The 18,792-nt window shown below is 41.5% G+C and overlaps 1 protein-coding gene across 2 annotated transcripts in view; it reads right to left on the bottom strand.

The window, feature by feature from the left end:
* Positions 1–18,648, bottom strand: part of UBN2 (ubinuclein 2) — a 50,614-nt gene extending 31,966 nt beyond the window's left edge. Inside the window, exons 1-6 of one of the 2 annotated variants that reach the window (XR_014516454.1) lie at positions 16,713–18,648; positions 8,165–8,257; positions 7,014–7,115; positions 5,005–5,142; positions 3,658–3,770; positions 1,103–1,601 (exon numbers count right to left, since the gene is read on the bottom strand). Coding sequence is in view for 1 of the 2 variants with exons in the window: in XM_083462647.1 (XP_083318773.1) it covers positions 1,103–1,601; positions 3,658–3,770; positions 5,005–5,142; positions 7,014–7,115; positions 8,165–8,257; positions 16,713–17,216 (1,449 nt within the window). In the remaining variant the exon portion in view is untranslated. The remainder of the gene's footprint in view (positions 1–1,102; positions 1,602–3,657; positions 3,771–5,004; positions 5,143–7,013; positions 7,116–8,164; positions 8,258–16,712) is intronic. The other variant, XM_083462647.1, reaches the window with a different exon arrangement.
* Between the last annotated feature and the right edge of the window lie 144 nt (positions 18,649–18,792).

Raw genomic sequence — 18,792 nt, forward strand, 5'->3', positions numbered from 1 at the left:
GAGCTCACCCCATCAAGCGGATTTGAACTGCCAACTTTCCGATCAGCAAGCCCAAGAGGCTCAGTGCTTTAGAATTAGACCACAGTGCCACCTGCATCCACCACATCCACACACAGTTACCCTCTGCTGACTAATCATAAGATGTAACTACCAACGATGTGACAGAGAAGTTGATCCTGCAAAACCTGGCCTTAGCTCCCTTTGCAGCCATTTCTGTTACAACCATATCCTAGATCAGTTAGTAATGATGTATGCATAATGCATACAAGGATGTATGCATTATGTATGCATTATCAAATTATTTTGAATAGTTTTTCATTAGGAAATGGTAGGGATAATGTATTGCTGATGTGTGTGCGCGCTTGTGTTTATATGTATTCTAGTTTTACATGTTGTGCTGCGCATCAAAAAAGTATACAAATCAAGTGATTGACCTGCCATTTACAGTCTCTTGTAAGAAACAACATATAGCATCAGAGAAGAAATTGCAGCATTTGCAAGTTTAATACAAACTGTTAATGACACATAACTAGAGGAGAATAAGTCTACCACTCACCCAGTGACACTGAGTTGTTTCCAATGGTGTAAGTCAGCTGATGGAAAAATTCCACCAGCAGAACAGAGAGGGAACAACTTCAGGTGATTCCCCCTCATTCCTACAGCCCCCGCTCTAAATCTGCTCCAAAGGGTAATGGAACCCCACACAAATAGGTGCAAGGAGGAGGGGGAATAGCTGAAAATTGCTTCCTTCCCCATTTCAGTGACAGAAGCCTTACTGTTAGGAACATAGGAAGCAAGCTTATACCAAGTGAAACCATTGATGCCCCTAGCTCAGTACTGACAATACTGACTAGCTCTCCAGGGTTTCAGGAAGGGGTCTCTCTGCACTAGCTTGAGATGGGATTGAACCTGGGAGCTTTTGCAAAGCAGAGGTTCTACCATCGAGCTATGGCCCTTTCCCATTAGCTCAGCCACACCACCAGATTCAAACCAATGTTTCTAATGTTACTCTTAATACTACAAATATTGCCAGCCTTAATGTTAAGCAATTTGGGTTGTAACAACTCTCTGCAAAATTCAGCACCAAGAAAGCCACACTCACAGTTCTGAGGTCTTCAATGCGCTTCTCCAGGAGTGCTGGAAGACCTTCTGGGAGGGCAGGCACCTGTTTCAGTGTCAAGACCTCAGAGGTATGGGAGGGCTGAGTGACATTTCCATTCTCCCCTGATGGCTCAGATACTGGGCTACCATTAGAAGTGCCATCAAGTAACCTATCCAAGTCAATGTCTCCCAGCATCTCCACAGCAATTTCGGCTTCCTGTAGGAGCTCACGCTCACTTGTGCTGCTAAAAATGGAAAGGACTGGATCTGTGATGATGAGGTTCAAGTCAGATACATCATTTCCACCAATGGCAGGAGCAGCAGAAACTTTGTTAGGTGTAGAGGTGGTCACTGACACTGTGGGGTTCAAGTTAGCTTCTTTCTTCTTAAAGGCTTCCTTCTCCTTCTGAAACTTCCGCAGCATTGCAGCAACTGAAAGAGAGTCCTTGTACAGCTTTTTCTTTTTCTTTTCAGATTTGTGTGAATTTAAGGCCATTACCCTGAGGGGAAAAAAACCACACACAGAGAGAGAATATATAAGCAGTTAGGAAGAATTAAGTTCACTCAACTTAATTCCCATTTAGTAAATAATCTGGAGTCTAGTTTTAGTTAACATCTCTGTATTCCGCAGTGTATGAGTAACATAACATACACTGAACTATAAACTTTTCTAACATGAGGAGTTTAGAGTTTTGTGATCTCATATTAGTTTTGACCAATGTGCTTTGGAGGGGAAAATACTGAAGAACTCTTGAATGTGGAAAGTTGAAATTTAATTATGCAATTTTTCCTTTGGTGTCTTATGATCTATTGAGATTTAGCAGTATCATATTTATGTGAACTTTGGGAAAGCACTCTTTGAGAAGAGGGTGTATGGGGTGTTAGGGGATGGGTAGTACCTCTGCTGGCAAACACACTGTGCTCCTTCTGGGGTAGTTTGTCCACCTTTGATCCCTATCCTGCACTCAGCTCTCACCTATGGCTCCTAGAAGCTATCAGCACGCAACAGTGGCCGCACCCTGAGAACAGCTTAAGTGGCTGAGTAAACTAGGTGAGGGTAGCCAATGGGTCTCAAAGACTCAGTGAGTTAGGGACTTCCTTGCATGTGAAGACAGGCTCTGGCAGATTGAGTGGATGAGGCCAAAAGTGGGTTAAACAGTCAAGAAGGCGATTTCTGCACACAGTGCAAATGGAAGTGAGGGGCAGATGGGGCTCGTCAACATGGGAAGGAAGCAGTGTTAGAAACTGGGATAGAAAAGCTAGGAGCTAAATGGCACCTTAAACCTAGGTTATGGGCACAACTACTGAATGACCAGGCAAGCTTTTTTATACCAAGAATACAAAGCTGAAAATGAATGAACTGCAGCTAAAATATTATGTTCATTTTTCACATGGTCTAGTCCTTCCCCTACCCTCCCCCCTAATATTCTTAAGAGAGTCTCTCCTCCAGTCTTCAGATAGAAGCTGAAAGTGGGGAGGCAGAAAAAGCTCCTCCTTTCCTTCCACTCCACAGTTTTAATCTGAAATCTTAGGTGCAGTACTGTGCCCAGAGCTCAGAAACTGCTCACGCTGATAAAATTCCGTGTCCCAAAATGCGCCTAGAACAATGGGAGTTTCAAACACTGGAAGGAAGCCCATCTAGGAGAAGCAAAACTCTGGTCTTAAACCACCATTGCCTTATGGGATATCTTCAGCAGAAGAAAAGGCTAAGGAATAAACCCTACACAAAGCTAAAGTGGAGTCCCTAAGATGGCGGGAAGGCGCCTTGTACGCCTTCTGGCAATTCCTGCAGCCAGGCTGCTGCCAAATGTATTGCTCTGACTTCATTTGGACCACATCAACACAGCCAAGAGGGGAGTCTTGTCATCTAGGCAGCCCAGGACCTCTGTACACACTGCCCAGGCTTGCACCCTGGGGAGGTCACTTCAGTGTTGCTAATGCAGTGGTTAGACCTTCACCCCTGGAGGCGCACTCTACTGTCCCTCAAGACAGACAGATGCCAACAAGAAGCTCTAGCCATTCTACTGCTAGGTTTGTGCAGGAAACCAAAGGGGGGTGGAACACCGCAAAATCCCATCCTTTGTCCTATTCATGACTATGTCACAACTTGATTTTAATTTATTTAAATGAACAGCAGCTCACAGTAAAAACTAACAGGAGTAATTTAACATTTGCTCTTGGCGCCTCCTCCTCAAGAGGTCCGGAGGGTGACAACAAGAGAACAGGCCTTCTCTGCAGTGGCTCCCCGTCTGTGGAATGCTCTCCCTAGGGAAGTTTGCCTGGCGCCTTCGTTATACACCTTTAGGTGCCAGGCAAAATCGTTCCTTTTTTAACCAGGCTTTTGGTAGATTTGATTGACATCCTATGCCCTTTTAAAATGTGTGTGTTGGGTTGCTGCTGTCTTTATTTTGATTATGTATTTCGTGGTTTTATATTCTGATTTTATTCTGTGAGCTGTCCTGAGACCTGCAGGTACAGGGGGGCATATACCGTAAATAATAATAAATAAATTCACAAAACCAGGATACGCTCTTGTAAAATTAGTGTAATATGCACCCCAACTGCCGAGAAACTTTCATCTTCCGAGGTTTTTTCTCCTTCTCTGCCTCTTCCTCTTTCCGTTTGCGCTTCTTCATGCCATGGTCCTCGCCATCTTTCAGTTTAACTACCTAAACACGGGGGGGGGGGGGGGGGGAGAGGAGAGCAGCACACCATTAATTCAATCATGAAATAGCATTCTATTATGGAATTAAGATTGTAAGCGTTTTATTATGGGATCAGAACAAGATCCATGTAATCTTTCCAATAGTCAAATGCTTCTGGAACCTTACAAGTACACTAAGATGATAAAGAGCTACCTCCAATTTGTCCTTCCATCATTATTCTTCACTTTACAAGCAATCACTTGTCATATGTAGAACATAATACCATGCCCATGATCAGCATTTCTGGAGGGGGCTAGGATTAGACAGAACGTTCTTCCACTAGCAAATAAGTATGTGAGGCCCCCAAAAGCACCAGCAAAAGCTTGTGCAGCGGATGAACTACCACCTACAGTGTTGCTGCCAGCAGCAGCCAGCCGAGGACCCTGAAACAGGGTGTTAATGGGGCAGAGTGGGTTGTCTATGGATCTGTTGCATTTTAAACAGGTCCATTTCTCAGAGAGAAACCCTCTCTGGGCCTCTGTACTGCATGAGCCTGCAACTCCACACAACTGCCTGCCTTAGGTGTCATGAGCTGACAAGACTGCAGATACAGTGAAAGATCCACCACTTCATGCTTCCCTGACCCCTCCTAGGATTGGCAAGCTCCAGGGTGATCCTATATATGTTTACACAAAAGTAATACAGAGTTTTCGTGGGACTCTGTGTATATAGGACTGCAGTCAAAGTTACGCATGGGTGGGTTACAGAGATTGCATTACAGCAGCACTGCAGCATCTGCACCAACTCACTATTCTTTTCTAGGCACAATTCAAGGTGCTGATTTTGACCTTCTTTTCATAACAGTTAAAATCAAATGGGGAGAGGCTACAACTCAGCTTTGCTTGCAGAAGATCTCAGGCTCAATCCCTAGCATTTCTGGATGGTAGGACTTCAGGAAGCAACTGTGAAACACACTTCTTAGTAAGAGTAGACAGTTTTGAGCTAGATGGATTAATGATCTGACTCAGTAAATTCAGCTTCACACATTCATCAAGCATCTTCTTAGAATCTTCAAAAGCAAGGGGACATAGAGACAGCCAGCTAAATGAACATAAATATTGTGGTATTTGTATTAAATAGTATGTTTACTTTAATGTGAAAACTGAAATACTTCAACGTAATAAGCGAGGTGTTTTAAAATCTTCACAGCAAACCTGTGACATCTCTAATTTTTTCTTGGAATAAATTATTTACTCACTTTAGATGGTCTATTTTTTTTGCTTTCTGTTAAGTCTTCCTCTTCAGAATCAGATGCTTGCCGGAACTGCAGAGTCCCAGTGTTTATGTAAAACCCTCCATATTTAGTAGTTAAGGATGCAGGTACCAATTCATCATACTGGGAAGGAAATAGAAGGTTTAGGTCAAGAGATCATTACCATTTTGTTAATATGGAAATAATGCATTTGCTATACCGCCATACAATGAACAGGATATTAAACTAACCAAATACAGTAATAACACCATACTAGTGTGGAGAAAATAACTGCCAGGACTGTACAACTCACAAAGCATATTAAAAACAGAGTAATATTTGGATGAAGGCAATGCTGAGATACTGCAGTGCTGACAACATTATATCCACATACAAAAATAGATTAATCTCAAACCATTACATACATTGGCTGTAACATAGCAGAGCCATGACATAATGTAAAGCTATTAGGGTAAATGTGAAAATTTATATTAATCTATTATCAATGTTTTGTAAAGCCAGCTGGAAAACAGAAAATCTCAAGATCCCTCATCAAGTGCCTCTAGCTAATATCAAATGCCATCCTAATTTCTATAATTTACCAGGGCACATTGGCAAGCGTCCAAGAACATTAGTGGCACAATTGTTTCTGGCACATATGGTAAATCATAAAAATTAACCATCTCACTATAATTCCATGCTTAACAGGTAAATGTTGACATTTAACAAGATTTAGCTCACATCACATTCTAGAAACATCACACTAAGTTTGCAATCCTAAACACACTTTCTAGGCAGCAAGCCCCATTGAACACAATAGGATTTCTTTCCAAATAAAATATAGTGTAAACCATTTGCCTTTTAGCTTTTCTCTCAGACCCAGGAGATAATTTTATTTTAAAACATTATATGCTGCTTTTTAACACACAATGGTACTCAAGGATAAATTTGATTATTTTAATAATTTTTATATGAACTACAGAATAAATAGAAACCATTACAACAAAAAATGTAAGTAAACCTTAGCCATAGCTTCCCAAACAAAGGCAGCTGAATACAAGCTGAAATAAAAAGGTCTGCTTATAAAAAGAAGACAGAGAACACTTCCTGACATCTATTGGCAGATTGTTCCAAATAGGACCAGAGTCAGACTTTGAGGATGCTCAGCACAGTGCCAAATATGCCACTCCAACACCACCCCAATGAGGGCAGGACTCAGAACTGCTTGTGACAGCAGAAGTGACTGCTGTCACATGCTTTTTCTGCCATGGGCAGCAACGGCACCACTCACTATCCTCCCCTGACCCCAATATATGCTTCAGCCATGGATGGGAGGCAGTGCTTTTGAACAGGAGCCAAATTTGGCCCCTATCCATAGTGACATCCCACTATCTTAAATTAATGAAAATGCAATGTCGCAGCCTTAAATCTATAGCTTTCATAGATCTATAGTGCTACCCAGACTATAGATCTATGAACTCAATAAATTTCATATATCCATGGGCCAGGGCATTACATTCTGGGTAATTTTAAATGATGGGTGGCCACCACAGATGGGAACCAAATTTAGAACTTATTCAAAAGTGGTACTGCTATAAAGCACCTGGGGGCGCAGCCGGGAGGGCAGTGAATGGTGGTGTTGCTGCGTCAGAGCATTGAGGGGCCCCTGGCCAGCACCTGACCTGGCCAACTGCTTTTTCTGGGCCTAGTTCCAAAGGCCAGAACCCCAGCATAAAGGCCTTGCTCTTAGTCACTGATGTTGTAAATTGTTGTGATATAGGCTAAAGCCAGACTGCTAAATGCAACCTGTGTGAGAACTGATATGTGAGCTAATCCCCCTTTCCACAAAGTAGATTAAAATAGCATGAAGGCATTTGATGTAATTTCATCTCTAAAGTGAAAAAGGTTTGCAAACTGCTAGTGCCTGGAATGGTGATCATAGGCAAACCCCTGAACACTGATTGGAATGATTGAAAGAGGGCAGCATACAAGTGTAACAAATAAATTTTACTCACAGCCTCTGAATTATCAATGAAAGGATCAGTTTCATCATAACCATAGCCTATGTCTATTAGATCCTGAACACGGTCCTTCCGATGCTTGTGGCTCTTTCCACCCTGCAACACAATATTTACAACTTGAAACCACTGAGGTACTGGTGCCAACCAAGTTAATATATGGCAGACACAGGCACTATAGGGCATCGGACAGGGGAAACTTTTGGTGCTACTTCAGTACTGACACAATCAAGCAATTTACAGTATAGCAGAAAATAATGTATCTTGCTGCTGCATTCAAGTTCTCAAAATCCACAATCTTCATACAAAAATATAGGCATGAAAGTTTATACTAGATAACTCTCACAGGTTAACAATTCCAAGCTTAACTCTCACAGGTTAACAATTCCAAGCTTAACAGCTCAACAATGACAATTCAGTGACCTCATTCTAGACAGGATTTCATTTATGAAAGATTATGATAGGTTAGAGGTTAAGATAGACTAAATAGAGAGTAGTGTGGCTGGAGATGGATGAGTAGGATTATGCTGAATAACAAATATTATTTATATCTTCTTCTTCTACAAAAAGTACCCAGAATGATGAAAAATTAAATTAGTCCATTCTCTCAATACAATTTCTTATTTAAAAATATAATTGACTTTATTTTGTTTTTCTTTCAGCTGCCCTCCACACTAAGCAAATGGCTGCTGTGCTGGGTGAGCTATAACCCGCTATGTCTAACCACAACAAACCAAGGCTTTCTAGTTTCCAGAACACCCTGTTGAAATATGTAGCCACCAATTTTATCTTGCTCCCTATGCAGGTAGTCTAACCACTGGGGGCAAGGAGGAGTAAGCATAAAGGGGACTTTGTTTATTGCAACTGGCCCAACATGTCATTGTAATCCCAGAACAACAGTTATGTATCCAGTGGCACTGGAGTTCCATGTGTTGTCTCTCTGTAGCCTCTTTCCATCAAGAAGTAGAACTGCAGCCAAAATCTAACAATATTAACTAAGTATTATAACACATGTGACACCATGAACTAAATTATATGATAAATTAAGATAACTGAATTCTTCAGAATGCATCAAGTGGCTTTAGTAAGAACACCTATAAAATATGAACAGCCAGACTTAGAGCAACATAATAAATCTGTTTACTCACGTATTTTGTTTCCAATTTCTTAGCCAGCATTTCCACTTCATGCCTCTCACGCTCTTCATCATTAAATGGATCTTCAGAAAAAGCAGATTTTATCTAAGGAGAAAACCCCAGAAATCACAATTATTGTTTAAATTCATATATGCACAATACAAATGAGTAAAGAAACCACAGAATCAGTACAGTTTATTTTATGAATGCAGCTTTGGTGAGGAAGCAGCCTTTGCAACAAGTTCAGTTTAACACTGTAACACACCAGTACTAGAAACTTTAAAGAAGGGATGCCTTACCCACAGTTTGCACCCTCCAACCAAATCTTTCTGACCCTCCAAGATCCCACCAGTCTTAGCAGTGGCAGCAAAAAGAAAAATATTAAAGTAGGCTCCGCACTGTGATGGGCAAAGCCCAGCACCTTGACAGGGATACATATTATGCCCTTCCCCAGTTATGAGATTGATTATTTGATAAGCAGAAAGGTGGTAAGATGTGTGGATGTACCCTGTCTCTCTGTGTGTGCGCAAGTGTATCAGCATAGTATGTGAATGCAATAGTGTACATGAAAAAAATGTGGGGCCCCAGCACCCACTGCTGTCATTGGCCCCCAAGAGAGCTGGCTGAGAGTGAATGTTGCCCTCAGGCAAAAGAAAAAAAGCAAAAAAGCAAGTCACCCCTACTTTAAAGTAAATTCTAATGGAATCATTAAGAGTTGCTTTGAAATATGTGTCTCTAAGATCAAGGCATCAGAATAATTAGCTGCCCTTCCCAACTTAGCATATGTATTTAGAAGCATGGCGTATGCCAAAGAAGTTGGAGTGCTGTCAGCAATGCAAAGCCATACATTTTATTAAATCTGATATAACTTGACCACTTCATTGTCAATGAAATACCAGTAAGACAGTAAGATGAAATATCTGAAAAATAGCAATTTAATTGTCTATTTGTTCATTAAACTCCATTGTCAATTTTCTTTTTTTCTACATTCAAGCATTTTGTTTATGAAATTCACTTAGTCAATCAACCAGTGTAAATCAGTCACTTTTCCTAGTCTGCTTGACATGCATATAAAGGTTAAAGTTAGAATTCACCTTCAACAAACTAAAGCAGCTTTCAGAATCTATTCATGATGATGATAATTAGATTTTTTACTCGCCCGTCACCATAAGGTCTCAGGGTGGCAGCATGAGCAAACCAGGATGCCTCTAAATAATCATGGTTTCTCATTCCATCCAAACCAGGAAACTCTTGATAGCAGCCCAGCTTCCAGTATGGGTGGGTGGGTGGGGGAATAGTTCTTACAAAATAACAAATCTGTAGCCAACCCACTACAAGACCCATTTGCCTTGTGCTTTTCTCCTTTTTCTATCAGAGAACTACAATATAAAAACTTTTTGCATTTATCATGGCACAAGTTTCAGCAAAAGGTATTCTTCACCATCCTTTGAAGACCAAGAACTCAAATAATTGGGCTGAAGAATTATATTTGATAGAACTTTCTACAAGCCATCTCACAAAACCTCAGAAAAGGTATATTTCTAGAAACAATGTACCAATGCGTCACTGTTAATTTAACAAGAGCATGTATTCTAGAGTTATGAAGCCCTTCAGAATCAGGAAAGCAGCAACCATCTAAAATAATGAAAAATACACTGTTCTACAAGCCAAGGTAGATAAGGGTCAAACAGCAAACCTATCTGCTCATGAAAAAAGATAATCCATTGTTTTGAACTATACAGTTTATAAATGTAAACAATTTACGTAATTCTTCCTCACATTTCTAAAGGTTAGTGATATGTGGCTGAAGAAGCAAGGAAACAAAAGTTGAAACAAATTCAGGTTAGACAAGCCACTGAAGATAGCTTGCTTTATAACTCAAATGTTTCTTTTAAACCAGGATCCCCAGTTCACATGCAATGAATCAGGATTCATGATACCTAGAAGTAAATGCTGAACTCCCCACCCCACCCTGTGGGAAAAGGAGAGGAATGGGGAGCTCAGTGCACATAGCACTAAACTATGGCTTAGTGTTATGTGCAAGCCAGCCCAATTATGAGTATCTTTACAAGCAGCACCTAAATGCACTAGCAGTTTTGATGGCCATTTGACAAGGCTACTTGGGAAACATTTCCAGAAATGCCCAGTGTTTTGTTTTGTTTTTTAAAAAAGAATTAGAACTAGGTTTTGTATAAGATAGAAACAGGGAGTTAGCAAGAAGCATTTGGAAAAGTAATGTCATGTGGAATTGTCATGGATGTTGGAGGGACAAGAAATTGGGTGGGGGCAGTTGCAAATTGCACGTGTTTGGTAGGGACAAGGTGACAATTCGCTGTAGGACTGAGCTAAGGAATTATACTGTTGTAAGATTCTGGCACTCTCATTTTATATATAACCAATCCAAGCACCGAGATCTAAAGAACTTTGCCTGCTAACAATAATGTGCCAACAATGTAATCTATCCTCCCATAATATATATGGGGTTGGTAATGTGCCACTTGGAGAGCCCAGTTGCTGAGAATTATCTTTGTCACATTTTAGTATTTAAGAAAGAAAAAATTATCAGAGAGTGGGATATATAAAGAGTACAGTGGTACCTCGGGTTAAGTACTTAATTCGTTCCGGAGGTCTGTACTTAACCTGAAACTGTTCTTAACATGAAGTACCACTTTAGCTAATGGTGCCTCCTACTGCTGCTGCGCCGCAGGAGAACAATTTCTTTTCTCATCCTGAAGCAAAGTTCTTAACCTGAAGCAATATTTCTGGGTTAGCAGAGTCTGTAACCTGACGCATATGCAACCTGAAGCGTATGTAACCCGAGGTACCACTGTATATGTAAAAGAACACTGTCAAAAGATCAATCTGTTGGCAGGTCTTGATTGAGCAAGTAGGATAATTTTATAAAATAAAATTTATAGTAAGTCAAATAACATAGAGAAAGTAAAGTTTAAGCGTGTATTTAAGGAACTTAATTTGGGAACGTAAGGGGAAGATTGGAGGTCTTGTCAAACATAATCACAAATGGATGTACAAAGCAAGTATTAGTTAAAGAATGAATAATTGCTTATTTTGTATTTCTTATTTTGCCTATAACATCTATTGCATATTTCTGTTATAAAGTTTTCAACCAATAAAGCAATAAAAACAAGTTTTTAAGAAAGAAAGATGTGCACTCAAGTTTTCAAAGAATACACACACAGAGCATGAAAATATTGATTCAAAGACAGGGCACTGCTGCAGTCAGATAGCAGTTTGTGATCCTTTGCTGTACCACACAATTTACCACATGTGCAAAAGTTTACCCACATGGTGGGGCAGAGATATGTAGGTTGGGTTCACATTACATGCCCTTAAAGTTTAGGTGGAAGCAGTGGTAAAACTGCTGTGAGTTTTAATTCTGTATTTTATCTTTAGTGTATTAATATTTTTGTAAGCCACCTTATGTTATTTCATTACAAAGGCAGGCTGTAATTCAAATAAGAGATTTCTCGACAGAAATGCCACATTGGTAAAAAGACATTGGTTACAGACTACTGTGTGTAAAGCAACTGGTACCCACAACAAATGCAACAACTGGGCATCTGCTGCAGAACACACACACTTATCCAGAGTCACTTTAAACATGCCTGCTGGCTTCCCAAATGTTATTTCTAAATACTGCATCTATTGGCAGGAGACACACAGAAAGAATGCAAGTCCCTGCTCTTACTCCAGAGCAGTGCCATGGAGGCTGTGCACAGCACTCCAGGCACACATTGTTTACCAAAAGCCAGTGAGAATTACTTCTGATCCAATATCATAAAAGCTGGGCTACAGAGACCATAATTCTAAAGATGACAGGTTTGGGTTTTCCCCCAAGTGCTAATTTTAAATCAAGTTCTTATAAATGAAAATAAGTTATATATATTGCATTCTAGAGAAAGCTTTCTGAAAGCTCTTTTCCCAGGTGAGATGGCAGTCAACTTATGAATTATTATTGTTTTAATAAAGCGACTAACAACAACAACAACATTCAACATCCAAGTCATACATACTTAGGATTCTCATTTGAATGTAAAATATCAATATTGGTAACTAACGGTTTGAAGAGAATTCATGTCATAAAAAAGGTAAAGGACCCCAGATAGTTAAGTCCAGTTGCGAACGACTCTGCGATTGCAGCGCTCATCTCGCTTTACTGGCCGAGGGAGCCGACGTTTGTCTGCAGTTTTTCTGGGTCATGTGGCCAGAATGACTAAGCAGCTTCTGGCGAAACCAGAGCAGTGCACGGAAACACTATTTACCTTTCCGCCGGAGCGGTACCTATTAATCTACTTGCACTTTTACGTGCTTTCAAACTGCTAGGTTGGCAGGAGCTGGGACCGAGCAACGGGAGCTAACCCCGTCGCGGGGATTCGAACCGCCAACCTTCCAACTGGCAAGTCCTAGGCTCAGTGGTTTAGACCACAACTCCACCCGCGTCCCTATTTCATGTCATAGCTTGCTCAAATTTTTCATTCAGGCTACATTATTCTAAGTAGAGATAGAAAGTATGTTAGCTTTCAAAACAAAACTATGAGAGGTCCCTTTACTCCCTGTATTCACAAGTTCCTGAGAGTTTGTAGGTTTTATTCAGTTTCATCACAGGTTAAACAATTGAAAACTACATTCCCCAAGTTATTATGCCTGATCATATTCTAAGAGAGCAGCTGCAGGCAAAGATCTTGTAAGTGTGTGAGTCAAAGTTATTTACAAACTACTGTAAAATGCTCTCTGTGATAGTCTGTAGAATCTAGGAAGCAACTAATCAGAAAAGACTAATCAATTTGAGATGGATTTTTAAAGATTAAAGGTCAATAAACTTTACTGTCCTTGCAGCATGGTCAGGGCTAGACGCATTCAAGGGAGCCACTCAACTGAATGGATTGTGGGCTGGGTACCCACACTGATTTTTTTTATTTTTAAGGTAAATTTCATGTTGGGAATCATTAAGAAAGGGAATGAAAATAAAACTGCCAATATCGTTAACACCCTTTCATCATTTTATGGTGCAACCACCTTTGGAATATCGTGTGCTGCTCTGGTCACACCTCAAAAAGAATATTGTAGAGTTGGAAAAGACGCAGAAAAAAGGCAACCAAGGGGCTAGAGCAATCCTACTTTAAAGAAAAGATACAAAAAGGGGCTTGGTAGCTTAGAAAAAACCGGCGGGTACGGGTATACAAGATTATGTATACAAGAAAGCAGACAGGGAGAGGTTTTTGTCCCTCTCATAAAATGTAACTACCCAGGATCATCTAATGAAGTTGAATGGTGTGAGAGTCAGAAGAGACAAAAGGAAGCATAGCACACAGTTTAACTATAGAATTCCCCATCAGTATAGATGCACTAATGGCCTCTAGCTTGGATGACTTTAAAAGGGGATTAGACACATTCAAATTGGATACAGCTATCAATGCTTAATTGTTATGATGACTATCTATTACCTCCAGCCGCAGAGGCAGCATGCCTCTGAATGCCAGTTGCTGGGGGAAATGAGTGAAGAGGGCTGTTGCAGTCATGTCCTGCTTGTGTGCTTCCCATAGGCATCTGATTGGCCGCTGCAGGAACAAAATGTTGGACTTGGTAGGCCTTTGGTTTGATCCAGACAGGGTCATCTTGTGTTCTTAAGGCTGTGCTTTCAGACATGTGGCACTTGTGTGGTTTAGCAGATAAGGGTGTTGGACCACAACCATAGTGAACAAATCCCTACAGTTTGCTACATGACATGCTCCTAACATGACCTAACGTAGCACATAATGGTCCAGTGATAAACAATTAAATACTACGTAGGGAATTTCACAATTCCACAAGTGTTCTCTTGCTTTGCCTTCCCACTACTGTGGAAAAGGAAAAGAATAGGTGGATCCAGCTGCACAAAATTCAACAATATTTAGGAATATAAGGCTGTACTTAAAGGAAATAAAATTAGCTGAATTACAAATGAATTGTTTATTTCATTAACCTCTCCACATATTCAATATTGTTTCACAATGAGCAAAGCTCTGCTGTTCGCATATGGCCAGTGATCCCACATGTGGTCTGTAAAATCATTCATGGGCATTCCTGCATCTGCCTCCACAAACAACAATTGTCTGCGCCATTTTATATTATCTCTTTTAAAAATTAAAATCACAACCTTCAGTCAGCTTTTGGGCAAAGCACTCAGGTAAAAATATGTTATACACTGCCTGGGCGTTTCAATTTAATGTGCTTTGTATGAGAAGATTTCAGATTACAGACGTATTTTTTTAAACAAAACACTCAATGATAATTTGCAATACTCCAAGTATGCGGGCCTACAAAGAAGACTAAACAAGTGAAAGACTAAGCAAGTGAAAAAGCAGAAAAGCAAAGGGCAAATGGACATGAAATTACTCCTCAGACCACATAAGATTATATTCCATAACGTTAAGATGGGTACACTTGGTAAAACTGCACAATGCCACCCTTAGGATCCATATAAAGAGGACCAGATTGTAAAAGAGAACACAAAAAGTATCGAATTCTTTCTAGTGATGGAATACAAACATAGGCTAATCTTGATAGCAGCCACCTGTGTGAACATTCTCAGTGGTCAACTAGTGAGCTGAAGGTACTACAGCTCAGATATTTAGCAACACATCCTAAGCACAATTTAATCTTGAATTAGGATCCATTTTCTTCACTCCTAGAAAGATTCATGCAGCCAACACAACACAACCCAGGGTCTTAACACTGTGCACGGTTAGTTAATTTGCACTCAAGACCAATCCATAAATCCGGGATTATATATTAGATCACTCACATAGGTAGACCTTCCTGTGAGTGAAGAAAATGTGGCCCAAAGAAATGTCTCAACTAGCTATTAGATGTTCCTCAGTGTAATAAGGATTGTGAATTATCCACAGCTTTTATCCATTTCTCAGAACTGCACAAACCCTGCATTTCTGTAGATAAGGCTACAACACCGCTTGTAGAACTCAACATTCACTGTCTCCAAAATGCTATTAAGTGGCAGTTAAAATATTCCACTTTAAGTCTTAGAGAAGGAACCATAATGAGCCATTTAAAGAACCCAAATCTGCACTGGACACCAAACCAAATGCAGAGAACAGCTCAGCTTCATATGGACAAATTACCAGCAGTATAACCAGTATAGACACACAATAGCTTCTTATAGACAAATTACCAGCAGTACAAACAGTGATTAACTGTAATCAGTCTCTGTTTAGGAAGGAGAAATGCCACCATTCCTTCCAATGGACTGGTCATGGCAGTGTTTTATCTAGCATCAACGCTCTGAAAACTCCAGAGAAAAGTAATTAGATAATTTTATGGAACTCATGTAGGTAATTCAGCCTAGTAGCCCTGCCAATTTTAGCTGGAACTTTACAATTAATATTTCCACTAGCTATTCTGAAATATTTTCCTTAGACAAGTTTCTCTAAATTGCAAAGCAACAGAGTCAGAATATCTTCATATACTGGTCTATTTCATAACAGTCAAATGTGACTGTAATTCAATTTTTTATGCAACGCTGAAAATTCTCTGTCACCCTTTCTTGCAAGAACAAGTACACTAACCCTCAATGCTATCAGCCTCCTACAGAATTGTAAGAGTAAGCCTGATATCTAAGCAACACCAGACTCTGAAGTCTAAAGCAAGGTGTTTTAAAATGTTATAACTAACTTGTCACCAATATATTTAATTGTTACAACCAAGTAATTAGCCTTAATATATACTGACTTCCTTTCTCCTTAGCCACTTTAGCTGTTTACAACTAGTTTTAGCAAATTAGGCTACTCTCACAAATTTAAGCCATTCTATGGGCTTATAACAAGGGAACTTCCTGACAGTTTTGTACATGATCACCACTCTTCCTATCCAGACTATGGTACCCTGGCACAGCCATGCAGCTAGGTTCATGTAGGGCAGCTTCTTATAGCTCAGTCGTTACAGTCTGAGACTCTTACTCTTCAGGGTCATGGGTTCAAGCCCTACATTGGGCAAAAGATTCCTGCATAGCAGGGGGTTGAACTAGATGACCCTCAGGATCCCTTCCAACTCTACAATTGTATGACTGTGCCCTGGCACCACAAAGGTGGCAAGGTTGAATGAACACTCTGGATAAGTCCCATGGTGAAATGCTCACAAACACCAGATAATAGAACAGATAATTTATGTAATGCAGGTGAAGAATGTTTCTAAAAGAATTAACTGAAGACAAATTAAATAAAATGTGTGCACCCTGGGAGCTGCCCCGGCAATATAAGTATATTTGAGCCTCACACAGGTCAATATGCCAACTGATGGATTTCTTTGGACTCTGATTTGGATCAAAGGGTCACACAGCAAAAAAAGCTTGTTCCTACATGGTCACTATCATTTGACAGGGTAACTCTAGCAGCGTTTAAGCTCTTATATCCTCATAGGCTCTTCCGAGCAAGCGCTTTCAGTTCCCCATCATTCGTTTCGTTCACACAGCGCTCAAGCTAAGGGACAAGAGTAATAAATAGGAGTCAAGATGGAGAGGGAGGAATTTGGTTAGCAGGTCCCGTACCCGGGGCTCGCCACACAACAGCAGCTCGGGATAGCTGAACTCCACACAGCTCTCCTCGGTAGGGTCCTTCAGCACCAACTCCAGGCGAACCGTCTGACGCGGGGGCGACGGCGGCGACTCTTGCCGGTTGCTCTCGAGCTGCAACGGCTGGTTCGACGGAGGCGGCGGCGGCGGCTCTGGCCTTGGCGGCTCACGCTGAGGTGGCAGCAGCGGCTTCGGCGTCTGCTCAGGCCGGCTGACCTCGCGCGGTATCACCGCCGACTGTAACTCCAGCCGGGAGCAGGACTCGAAGGGCTGCGGTAGAGGCTCTGCTCGGCCACTATCGTGGTGGAGGTGGTGGTGGTGTTGCTGCGGCTGCTCTGGCAGTTTCAGGGCCTCACACACCAATGGCTGCTCCGCCTCGCGACCCCCTCCAGGCTCTCGCTCGAGCACCGGAGTCTCGCCTTCTCGTCGCCTCACGGGTGACAGACTAATTAACGGCACCCGGCGCGGCTCCGCCATCATCTAACCCCCCCACCCCCCCTTCCCACCTGTTCGGTGACCCTCCCTCACCACCCACAACTCCGGCTCCTCCTCCGCCCGTTCCCTCCCCTTAACCGGGTCAGGGTACCTCCCCCCCCCTTCCTCACTAGGATCTCCTCGCTGCTAACACCGCCGCCATCTTGGAGCCCCCCCACGTAAATAGAAGCAGGCCACTAGGGCACGCATGCGCAAAAGCGGGACCGCCACGGACGTGCCGCCGCACGTCACTGTTGTTATTGCTCAGGTTTTCAGGACGTCACCGCGATCGCACGTTGAAGACGCTGGAACCCCGCCCATAGTTGCCTTGGAAATATGCACGCTGCTCTACCGTAAGATTCTTAAAGGGGCAGGAGTCGAACTTCGCTTTGAGTGAACGTGGGCTGCTACCCAGGCATCTTCTCTTCCCCCCGCGATTTAGCTCGTCCGCCACGCCCACGGCTGGAATTTTAAACGGCCCAGAAGCACGGAGCAAGCGCAATGTCGGCAGCAACTTCCGAGAGGATACAACCACGCATGACCATTTCTGACATAAGAACATCTCTTTTTCGTTTCGCAACTACTGTAATGAGAAAGTCGTATACATTTGGGGGTCGGTTCAGATCTTAGTAACTCGTGTATAAGGAGGTGATTATCGAAAGCAGCTCATTGCCAGATACTAATCGTCACGAATAAAAATGTGAATATGGGAAAATACTTGCACATGAATTTTTTGTGATGCAGCTGTTTTAAGTAGATGAAATAGACCTTTGAAGATCTTCCACAACCGTGTTACCTCTTAAGCAATCTGCACAACAGCGCCACTGAAGTGCTTTCACTTCTTCACTGAATTTCCGTTGAGACTCGTAGAAGAGCAGGGGGAAATTTGGGCTTATCACTCACCTGCAACCTCCCAGGACCAGTTTAATGCACTTTATGAACTCCAAATTCTCAGTGCTGCTCCTATCTCTAGAAACAGTATGATATGTGGCACCCCATATTTTGGAATGAAAAAAAAATGTGGCTAACCCTGAGTTTGGGATCCTCACCTACCTCCAAAACGTTTCTATCCCCAAAGAGCAGACATATTTTGGTGGTGGCAGGCCAAGAAAAACACATTAAAATAACATAAAAGTCCCACTTGATCAGACCAAAGCCTCATATTACAATGGCCAACCAGATGTTTGTAAAGCTGGATATGAATTTAACAGCCCACGCCCCACTTGCTGTATTCAGAGGCATACCACCTGCAATACTGGATGTATTACACAGCCATCATAACTAGTCACCACTGATAGCCTTATCCTCCAGGAATTTAATCCCCCTTTAAAGACATCCAAGTTGGTGGCAAATAACAGGTTTAAACTATGTACTACTGTATATGAAGAAGTGCACCCTTTTTTCTGTTCTGAATTTTCCAGCAGTTCAGCTACCCAATCTATTGACTTTTTGCCTAGAAAAAAAATAATAATTTATACCTAAAATTGGTTTCCAAATTTCTCAGGACTGCCTAGTTTTCTATTGATTCCCATTTTTCACCAGCCTGTGTATTTCACAGAAAGATGGAGACAGACCAGCCAAT

Source organism: Podarcis liolepis (genome assembly GCF_965112155.1).
Source record: "Podarcis liolepis genome assembly, chromosome: 10".
In the NCBI taxonomy this organism is placed as follows: Eukaryota; Metazoa; Chordata; class Lepidosauria; order Squamata; family Lacertidae; genus Podarcis; species Podarcis liolepis.